The 11,780-nt window shown below is 33.6% G+C and overlaps 1 protein-coding gene across 12 annotated transcripts in view; it reads left to right on the forward strand.

Moving 5' to 3' along the window:
- The window catches only part of LOC106131730 (uncharacterized), a 43,463-nt gene extending 34,606 nt beyond the window's left edge, over window positions 1-8,857 (forward strand). For 9 of the 12 annotated variants that reach the window (XM_013330910.2, XM_013330912.2, XM_013330915.2 and 6 more), the window contains 2 exons: window positions 6,172-6,297; window positions 7,082-8,857. In XM_013330910.2, the coding sequence (XP_013186364.2) occupies window positions 6,172-6,297; window positions 7,082-7,290 (335 nt within the window). In that variant the 3' untranslated portion in view covers window positions 7,291-8,857. Of the gene's footprint in view, window positions 1-736; window positions 1,239-2,511; window positions 3,110-3,835; window positions 4,250-6,171; window positions 6,298-7,081 lie in introns of those variants that run through there. The other 3 variants (XM_013330908.2, XM_013330904.2, XM_013330907.2) reach the window with 3 other exon arrangements.
- Window positions 8,858-11,780: the final 2,923 nt, after the last annotated feature.

Genomic DNA, 11,780 nt, shown 5'->3' on the forward strand with positions numbered 1-11,780 from the left:
AATTTAAAATGTTACGGTATTTATTTTATCTATAACAAATATTACATGAAGATACGGAAGGATTATTTATATTATTATTCACACATTAAGGTTTAGAAACTGTTCAAATAAATATATTTTGACAACTTTTAACAACATTAGTTTTGTGTGGTGTAAATATATATAAATATTTATATCACAATCAAATCGGATTTCGATCTTTGAGCTTTAAAGCATACTTACAATAAAATCAAAGCGTTTTTTAAAAAAATGAATACGATTCGATTGTCCTCAAATCGTTCTTCTGTCAATATATTTTCGTCACATGTAAATTCTCACAAAAATAATCAACAAATTGTGCATAAAATTTTATTGAATCCAGATTTACCTTCCGCGATTCGTCGTTGCAAATCCAAGATAAGAGATATCAGATAAAAACTGTCAGATGTTTTCAAAATATGTTAATCAATTACATAACATAAGTCTAGGAAATACGAACTATATTTGCATGATGTCAATAAATCTTATGAAGAAACAGATGCTGATAAACTTGATGCCATTGTTTAAATCTCTACGAAAGAAGAAGTACACAGTGGAATTATAAATTATATTAAAATTATAAAATTAATTTATAAAAAATCTTAGAAAAAGTGAAAATAAATCTAGGAAGAAGTGTATTGTGAAATTATAAACTAAAATGGAATTAAAATCATTAATGTTGATGCAAAACATTATTTTTCTGGAAAATATTGCAGAAAGATTTAAAAAGAATTTGTAAATATCTTATAATTCATTTGTGTCGTATCAAAAAATAATCTAAACTAAAAAACTTAGAACAAGTGAATAATAATCGCTATTCTACTCCGTACTATTTTCCTAATAAAATAGTTTCGTGAAGTACAAAATAAATTCCTGATAAAGTTGCTAGCCCCAATACTAGTTACACTATCTTAATACTAATTTATCTTTCAAATATTTGTACTATTTCATTGAGAAAATCTCCGATCTTACAAATATTGTATTTATGAATCAAGACCGAAAGATAAAAATCTTAATAGTATTCGCAGTCATTCGCAATTTTCTTTCGGAGTGGTTGAAAGTGTGTCTAAATAATTAATTTGTGAACATGGCTCCTTGGGACGATACAGTTACCGTTCCTCGCAGTTCTATATCGGCCACAACCATAGGTGTGATAGCTGCTCTCAGTACATTACTGCTCATGAGTTTTGTACTCATGTGCGTGAAAATCCGTCACTATGGTAATTTTTGTTATATTTTTTTTTTGGCTGTATTTTAGCTGTGGACAGTTGAGAGGTGCCCGGCTAAAATGCGCAAGTATTTAGTGTTCAAATCCTTCCTTGGTCATTCATCAATGATATTTTTTTAAGTTATGTACGTTTACAAGTGTGAGTGCTAACCGATGCTAGCACAGCGAGGAAAAACATCGTAAGGAAACCTGCACATTAAGCAATGCGAAATTATGATCGAATAAGAGTAAGGTTGCAAAGGTCAGATAGGAATCGCTTTGTGTAAAAACCTGACTCACTCAATCCGGGCTCATGGGTGTAAAGGCGAACCACGGGCTCCTCTCCAGAAAAGAGACTTTCGTTTTTCGAAACCGTTTCGATAAATTCACACTATCGGATCTATTCCATAAGAGGTAGGTTCAGTCAACTTATATTTCACATGAGTAAAATAAGAATGGTGAATTGGTAATCAAACATTTTATATAGTTTACAATATAGCTTCTTGAGCTGCATATAACACCTTAATTAGCTTTTCTCTATACAGGATTTTTTTTCATTTCAACATCTGAAATAAAATTGAAGTTCATTCGTTATAAAGCTTCTTAATTTATAATTTTCATGAGAAACTTTGCAAAATTTTTAACACACTGTCAGTGAAGTTTTTCCGAATACACGGTTATACTAGGTCGTTAACATCCAGATGCGTCAAACAATTAAAGTATTAGATAAAGACAGTAGAAGATTTAGACAGATAAAATTTATTACTTTACTACTTAGAAATGTGAATGTCTGTTGAAATGAAATGAGGTTACGAACCTCATTTTCACTATCACCGGAAATATTTCAGCTTTTCTCGATAAGACAATATAGTTCTATCTGTGCATTTACATTGCTTAAAAAAAAATAGGTCCTGCAAAATGTTCGGTTTTCATAACTGTTATTTTCTATAATATCTTTATAAATAAATTAAATAATTCAGCATCATGTGATAGTGATATAATATCGAATCTTAATCTTCATCAACTTGTTTTTAGAATGATTTGATCAATCCTCGTAATTTTTTTGTGGTGAACCATAAAAAAATTATATGAAAATAACAGGACATGACTGAAGTTAATGCGAAGCACGTTTGACTACCAAATACCTTTATCGGGTAATAAAAATGTTATATATTTTGATACGTGTTGCATTTTTCAGAGCAGAATTTAAGATTTACTCAAGAACGTTACAATCTCAATATGATATGTCAATGATAAGATAGATGCTGTAGATTCAGCGACAAGAGGCAATTCAGACGATAGTCATATTATTGAATTGGTAGCAAACGTTCGCTCTAAGGCAAACAATACTAAACAAAATGATTCCATTTAATTTAATACTGAGTTTTCTGTGAAAGAAGATACAAGTAAAGTGGAGCATTCTGATAATTTGCATAAGTAAATTATTGAGAGTGTCAAAATATTGAGTCACTCAAATCATTTGTGAAAGCAAATTTATTGTGAGTGTCATCAAGATAAGTGTTTCAAGTGCAACGTTAAAACAGTTTGAAATTATTAAAGCAACTTTTGATCGCACGACAAACATTGGCAATCTTTTTGAAAACTGTCAAAAACTGAAAAAGAAAGAAGCAACATCGGTTTATATATCTTAACTTTAAAGTATATTTGACGAACGTTTGATCAAATCTTCCACCATGCCTCCAATGTTTGGCCAACCCAACTACAATTTTGACGATACCGAGGAAGATTACGGCGAGTATAAGCAAGACGATGAGAATTCCCAAGTTAACCTGACGCACATGGCCTTCTGGTACATGGTCGTGCTGATTGGCATGCTCCTCAGTTGGCTAGTGATCTTCTTCTGCCTCAGGATTATCACTTTAGGTACAGATAACGATATGATAAGCCTCTAATCTTGCTGTTAAAGTAACGGATGTTGTTGATATTTCGCACGTATTTTGAGCTAGCTTTTGCCCGTGATTTCGTGTCTCGCGAAACCTTTCTGTAAATATTATTGAAGAAAGTTATTTTCAGCTTTTTATTACCTGCAGTTTTTGACAATGCAGTAAAATATAAGTCTGTCTGGTTCATCCTTCCTTTTATATGTATCAATTAATATTATGTAATCACTCTTCCTTTATTTAAATTTCAAAATTAATTTTACTTAAGTATTATATGTTTGTTACTGCTTCTTCTGCACTGACGCTTTGGAAGTGGAATTGTAAGTATATAGGTATACGTTACAAATGTCAATAAAACGTCTAAGTTATTGGAATACAAATTTCTTCAAAATATTAAAAACTCTTCTTTTGATTTATGTTATGTCAATAAGTCAATCCTTATTCTTTGTAATATTTTTATTTTCGAAATGATCAAGCGCATAAGAACTGAAAAAAGTTGAATAATATTATGAGTTATTGTAAATATATCTACGTCAGTGCGGTACCATTATCAGTCGACACAAACGAGGTGCCTTACTGTTTATCAAAAATAAATCCTCCTTTAGATTACCCCTCAAAGACTATTGTATAAAGATATCTTCCTTTTGAGTATTTATTAAGTATAATTTCAATAAAGTATTTAATCTTCCTGATAAATTTATATTTGAATCATTAGTGCAGTAAAATTTATCGTAAATACACGTTCTGCTCTGTAAAGTAACTTATTTTACTGTTGTTTACTTGTAAATATTCTCCAATTCCTTATTAGTGTAAGGATCGCAAGTAGTGTTTTGAATGAAGAATTAAAATTCAATTACAGATTTAATAAAGAACATGATTAGTGATTCTGTACAATTTAACTCTTTTAAAAGTAAATCTTTGAAATAACGACAATAAAGTGATTTAAACTTCTCTGTGGTGATATTGACAACTTCAGAAATGTATTTCTTAATAAAATCGGATGATGTTGATCCAGCAACAATAGATGTATCTGAATCTACTCCATTATTTATTATATTATCGTTTATGACTACTACGTGTATGGTGATTTTATTCATTTTGATTTGTTTGCGGACTGTTATAGGTAATATATTTTCTACTCATTATAATTTATTGGCAACTTCGCCCGCGTGAATTTAGCGCCATTTAGAAAAAGCAACGAATTTAACGCCATCTAGAGTAAAGCGACGAAAACAGCATCACTTACAAAAAGCAGCGAATTTAGGGCCACCTGCAAAAGAAAACAGGTTTTTCGCAAATCCCACGGGAGTTATAGTTTTTTACCAGGATGAATGGAACCGTATGTCCTTCTCCAGACACTTAATTATACATATATTATACATACATACATACATAAAATCACGCCTCTTTCCCGGAGGGGTAGGCAGAGACTACCTCTTTCCACTTGCCACGATCTCTGCATACTTCTTTCGCTTCGTCCACATTCATAACTCTCTTCATACAAGCTCGGCGGTTTCGGGTACTTTTGACCTGACCCTTTGACATATATTATATTAATTATATATATGCAGAGATCGTGGCAAGTGGAAAGAGGTAGTCTCTGCCTACCCCTCCGGGAAAGAGGCGTGATTTCATGTATATATGTATGTATGTATATATACGTGATATTGCAAGAAGATTTATTCAGTAGAAAACCCGCGAAGAGGGTAACAAATAAACAAAAAATTAAACTTAATTTAATAATATAAACATTTATATTATTAGTTGCGATGTCACGTCATATTTGCAATTAGTGAATTAGCTGTTTGTTTTAATAATTTCATTAATATAGCTCTAATAATTATTCGCTTTAATCTCATTCGCTCGCTAAGGCCATGCAATAAACGTGAAACTAAAATATATAGATTTTTCTTTAATTACTTTACTTCGAAAATCAAATATAATACGAGTATGTTATCATGTGCCTATAAAATGTAATAAAAAAAAACAATTTCAGGGACTTCCCCTTCCCGAGAAAAAACTAGTGATAAATTGATTATTATCTCATTTTTATCATTTAATTTATTTTTATCATTTAATTAAATGATATTTCAAAAATCTATTTATGTAACAATTGAGCTATCAAGTATTTATTTTATATTCGAGCTGTTGTGTGCACCAAATTTAACATTAGGTACTCTTAATATTATTAACGTGAAAGTGTGTTTGTTTGTACATCTTTCACGTCAAAACCACTGAAAAGATCACCGTGTATTTTTGCATAAGTAGGTACTAATATAGTTAAGCTGATAAAAACATACATTATCTTTACGGAGAGACTGGAAGACTACGTTTTCTATGGCTTTAAGATGTAATATGATTTATAAATAAAATCAAATCATTCTTTTGAATAAAGTTATGTATAAAAATTGAAAAAGTAAAATTTTTACATTGTTTTAAAGTAAAAGTACTTCAAGAAGCCACTGTTTATCACAGTATCCTTTGTGGGGTTATAAGAGGTCATCAAAGGGTGAGATAACCTTTACGAAGCCCTCAGCGCTATTTGAATATCATTCCATCATTAAGATAGATAGATAATAAAGAGTTTTATCTATCTATCTTAATGATAGATGCACCATAAGAGTAAAACATACAAAACAGCACAAAGCAGATAGAGATGGTACAAAGGTTATCGCTAAAGCAATCTCTTCCAGTCAACCTTTGGGTGGAAGGAAACCAAACAGGAGATTAAGCCATACAGCTGAACGTGGCCTTTCAGTCAACGTACTTATCTACCCCATACGGGATAAACCCGTGATTTTATTGTGATGTCTTACCGCCGATCCATGTCTCCCTTGCGCCTCTTCACTGGACCATATAAAGGTGCGCACGCGCGCCCCGTGTCATGTCTATTTTGTCATGTCAGGTCTATTTCAACGGTCACCAAGTTAAGTAGCTAGCTATCCTCAGGCGGCTATTTGCTGGATCTCGTGTCTATAGCTAAACCCACGCCCTCTAATGGGTATATCCTTTCTCATAATAACACCATATTATCTTTATTTGCAGGGCAAAAAACTCGGAATCAGCCGCAGAGGCGGGGCGTGTTTGTGGGCTCCCGCGAGAGGCCGTCGGCGCAGCCCGAGCCCACCATTTATGTGAGCCCGGCCAATTTACCGCCACCTCCCAAATATGGTGAGTTGAGGAAATGTATCGTCTTCTACGACTGCGTACACGCAATCACGCCTGTTCCCCATTGGGGTAGGCAGAGACTATGGATTTCCACTTCATCTGTTTATTCTCTTTAACAGCCTCTGTGGCGCAGCGGTAGTACGCTTGGGTTCGAATCCCGGCCAGGGCATGATGAGAAACGAACTTTTCCTGGGTCTTGGATGTTTATCTATATAAGTATTTATTTTAAAATATAGTATTATTGAGTTAGTATCTCGTAACACAATTCTCGAACTTACTTCGAGGCTAACTCAATCTGTGTAATTTGTCCCGTATATTCTCTCCCTTGATGTTAATTCGGATTACACCATCATTCCTGTGGAGAGGAGTCCGGGGTGTAAAGGCGACTCTGCCATATATCGTTTTATCCCTGATGTGCTAATGCGTTTTTATTTAACGTGTTTAATTTATTAATATAAATTGTGTAGGAAGTATAGTTACACAGTTATTTATTCCTACAGAAGATATAATTAGTTAGAGAGAAATATCAGTTTAAAATTACTATATTATTGAACATAAAATTAAGCATACATAAAAATTACTTAGACAATCTTCCTAAGTTAACAAAATCCATGGCAACCGTTACTATGGCGTACCTACAAGAAGGTTGCCTACAATTGTATTCTTAAAATTAATTCATTATGGTAGAAACAAAAGTTCCAACTTAACGATAGCTTTTCACCCAATTTGCAGTACATTCCTTGAAGCACTGTCAAACATTTCTAAACCGCTTTCTCTCACATTGCAGAGGCACTAGCCCCGCCTAGTTACGAGGAAGTCATGGCAGCTGCCTACCCCGACTACCCAGCCACCCAGCCGCAACCCATCACGTACCCCCTCACGCACGCCGCACAAGCTTCCTCGTCACCGCCAAGATCCGAGGAACCTCCACAATCCACGGTCATAACAGTCACTTCAGACGAGAGAAGAACGTCTGTGACCGTCGCCACGTCATGATACCGTTAATGCATCGTTATGTTATAACGTGTTAATTGTAATTTAAGTTGCCGTTGCCGTGTCTGAGTAGGTACGTCGAAAACTAATGACGTTAAGTTATTAGTTGAATAATAAAATTGCAAATTCTAGAGTGAAATTTAATTGTAAACAAAGTACGGCATTTAAAACATTTAACAAAACAAAAAAGTGACAGCATATTAAATTGAAAACGCAATAGTACAATATTTTTAAAATTTAATAATTTTGCTCAATTCTTAATTTACCTGAGCCAAATCGTAGCCTTCGGGTCTTATGACTTCTAACTTTTTAAAAACAGATGGTAAATAAGTATGTTAGATATTTCACTAATATTTATATTCTTTACCCTTTTTATAATAGTCGGGCTTGAAATTATTTCGGGTGTAGCTGTATCAATTTAGCTCAATCTGCTTAATTTGTCTGGTATATTTTTATATATTAACTCTTTTTTCTATTAAAACTTATATTATAATAATAAAAACAAAAATTAACTAGCTACCATTGTTTCTTATCAAATTGTATGTATTTATTTATACAAAAGAATATAAAATGGTTCGTTTAAGATCTAAACAAAACTTCGTACAAAGCCAATTTATTTTCATTTTTATTATTTCGATAATCAAATTGTTTTGTTGATCAAATGTTGAGATGGCAAATTTTACATGTGGCAACATTCCACATACCATAGTATGATCTGCATAAGACTTTGTATTTTCTTGTAAGTTTTCTAGCTATGCTGCATTTAAACTTACAACTCAGTAACTAGTCAAAAGAGACTGTATGGATATTCAATTTAATAATAACAATTATTTTATTAGAATACCTATATGACTTTAGAAGAAGCGTATTACAGTAATGAAAAAGATTTTAATTTTTAGAATTGAATTTTTTGAACATTATACGCACGACGTAAGATGTATTACTTTGTAAAATAAATTTAAAGAGAGAGTAGAAAATAAAACTATTCTGTTTAATAATTAAATTTATAAACATGTGTAAAAATTAATTGTATGTCTACTTGTCAGTATTTCAACACCACACCTACCTCAAATTTTATTAAAATACCTACACGAATGAGTTAAGATTTTAAAAATTTAATATTAGATTCGTGATAAATCTGCTTCTGTTTTATTTTAAACTAAAGAATATTTGTAAACAATTAGTAAAATTTGACGTTCATATTTTTGTGTCAACGAAGCATAAATACATTCATCTAATAATTCCAATTTTAAATAATTACAAGATTGTTATAATAGTTTTCTTTTTTAATTTCTTACGCAAAAATTGTCATAAACAATTCATTAAAATTTTATGTTTTAAAAGTAATTGCTTGTGTAACTTTGCCTTTAATAATCTGTCTTTCAGAGGACGCAAGACTGATTATATTTCGATAAATTTCTATTCAAAGACTAGGCACGGTGCTTACAAAATATATTGTCAAAATATATTATGTCAATTGACATAATTATGTAAAAATACCTTTCGATGTAGTTTTAAGCGACTTGTATATATTAAACTATAAATATTTTATTATAATTTTAAGGACATATATTTTGTTTTAATAACTTACCCTTAAACTATTTCTTTTTCAAAAATGACTACTATTAAGTTATCTCAACTGTATCATTAAACCAAACAACTGAACGTGGCCAATCAGTCTTTTCAAGAGTTAGTTTAGTGATAGAATTGAGATTCAAATAGTGACATGTTGCTAGCCCATCGCTTAAAAAAATCTCAAGTTCTTAAACCTATCCCTAAGTCGCCTTTTACGACATCTATAGAAATGAGCCGGAGTGGTTCTGATCTTCTTTGGTGCCGGGAACCACACGGCGCATATGATATATTCACTGGAATAAACCTATTTCTTACCTTTTTTCACACATAAATAAAAATTGCAAAGTAATACGGAAGAGTCCTCTTCTTCCATGGTTACACATACAGTTGCCTAAATGTGCAGGTTTCCTCCCTACATTTTCCCTCACCGTAAGAGCATCGGTTAGTATTCAAACTAATGTAAATAATTTCGAAAATAGTCATTAGTACATGGCCGCGGTGGGATTCTACATACATATGGTCACGTCTATATCCCTTGCGGGGTAGACAGAGCCAACAGTCTTGAAAAGACTGAATGGCCACGTGCAGCTATTTGGCTTAGTGATAGACTTGAGATTCAAATAGTGACAGGTTGCTAGCCCATTGCCTAAAAAAGAATATTCGATTCTAACAGGTGCCTTTTTGCGCCACGCATTTTTAACCGAGCACCTTGCTGATCCGACATCTCAAAGTAATACGAAAGAGTATTTGCTTTTAATTTCTTACAGGGAAACGATACTGAACTATCTTCTTCCTAGCGTTAGTCTCGATAACTTCCTACTGTTCTCTGGAGATGAGTCCTGGGTGCGTCATTGACCATGATACATACTTACATATAATTAATCATGTCTTTATTCTTTATGGGGTAGACAGAGCCAACAGTTTTGAAAAGACTGAAAGGCCACGTTCAACTTTTTGGCTTGATGATAGAATTGAGATTCAAATAGTGACAGATTGATAGCCCATCGCCTTAAAGAGGAATCCTAAGTATATAAGCCTTAGTCGCCTCTTACGCCATCCATGGTAAAGAGATGGAGTGGTCCTATTCTTTTTTTACTGATGACGGGAACCACATGGCACTTGATATAACTTAAGTTTAATTTATTAAAATGCCCGTCTGTCACTGTCTTCACAGCAAAGGATATAGACGTGACTATGTATGTATGTATCTAGCGCATGCAAGTAAGCCTTACAAATCACCTCGCATGCCAATTAAGATTATCAACCACACCTTAATGACAGATTGCCTGTCAATGTGCGGCCGTGTCATGTGATACTATCGTTAAATGGCTGTCATGTGATCTTAAACACATGCGTATTACGTCTTCATTGCTTACGGGACAGACAAAGCATTTGTCAAAACATCCGAAGTAAAATAAAATTTGAATCTTTTCCGAGTTAACTATGTACTTAATTTTGAATGCTAACCGATGCATTATGGATGAGAGAAAACATCGTGTGGTTTTTTAGTCTTTGCGAGACTGTTCGCTCTGTCCACCCCGTAATGGATAAAGACGTGACGTATGTAGTAACTTTCCAACAGGAAAACGAATAACAAATTATTATTCCCATTAGCAACTAACTATTTAACATTGCTCTAGATTCTAAATCTAGAGTTTAGAAGCAAAACAAGAATCCATTATTCTTTCAACAATGATGTGGAACAAACAAACTCATCAGTTTTTGTATGTATGCATCACGGCCGTGGTTGTAAAAAGTTGACAAATCATGTCTCGTGACCATTAGTGTTGATTCACGCGGTGCGGCTTTTAACCGCCGTTTTGAGCGGTTTTAAAACCGTTTCAAGGCTACTGAAATGATTATCTGACTTCAATCTACTGGCTTTTAATCCCGGTTGTATCCTCACTTCTCTCGAGAGAACCCAGGCTGGGTTCTGGATAAGTTAATTCTGGATAAGGTGAGTCAGGTTTCACGAATTGGCTCCTGTCTAATCTCCTTTGCAGAGAAATACATATGCACATACATACATATAATCACGTCTATATCCCTTGCGGGGTAGACAGAGCCAACAGTCTTGTAAAGACTGACAGGCCACGTTCAGCTATTTGGCTTTATGATAGAATTGAGATTCAAATAGTGACAGGTTGCTAGCCCATCGCCTAAAAGAGGAATCCCAAGTTTATAAACCTATCCCTTAGTCGCCTTTTACGACATCCGTGGGAAAGAGATGGAGTGGTCCTATTCTTTTTTGTAATGGTGCCGGGAACCACACGCACTCTTTGCAGAGAAACCTAACCCGTATTAGATCATGATTGCATATCCAGCTGCCTGAATGTGCAGGTTTCCTCACGATGTTAACCTTTATCCATAGAGTCTAGAATATAAGCCTAGAATAGGCTAGAAATCAGACCAGTATGTATGTACCTTTTAAATAGAAATCCCGTGGGAGATTCTAGAAAAAAGTTCTTTGTCATTCCCGAAGGTCTAATCTATACCTGTGCCAAATTTCGTAAAAATCAGTCAAGTAGTTTTTGAGTTAATTCGTTACAAACATAAACATAAAAATACGAATATATTCTCTTTGATAATAATGTAGATGTGGATGAGCTAGCAACTGTCACTTATTTGAATATCAATCCTGTCATTAGCCAAACAGGTGAACATGTCCTTTCGTCAGTATTTTCGAGACTGTTGGCTCTGTCTACCCTGCAAGGGATATAGATGTGACTTTATGTAGATAAGTGTATGAATTTTCATGCACTAGAAGACTGTGGACTCACCATCATTATATTCATGAAATATTATTGGATTGACTAATTGTAAAGTGTCAGGAACCACACGGCTAAAACCTGATCCGTGGGATGACAGCTTAGTGCTTATTTTCCGTACGAATGATCAGTTCATTCCGTGGACAACGC

This window comes from Amyelois transitella, chromosome 26 (assembly GCF_032362555.1).
Source record: "Amyelois transitella isolate CPQ chromosome 26, ilAmyTran1.1, whole genome shotgun sequence".
Lineage (NCBI taxonomy): Eukaryota > Metazoa > Arthropoda > Insecta > Lepidoptera > Pyralidae > Amyelois > Amyelois transitella.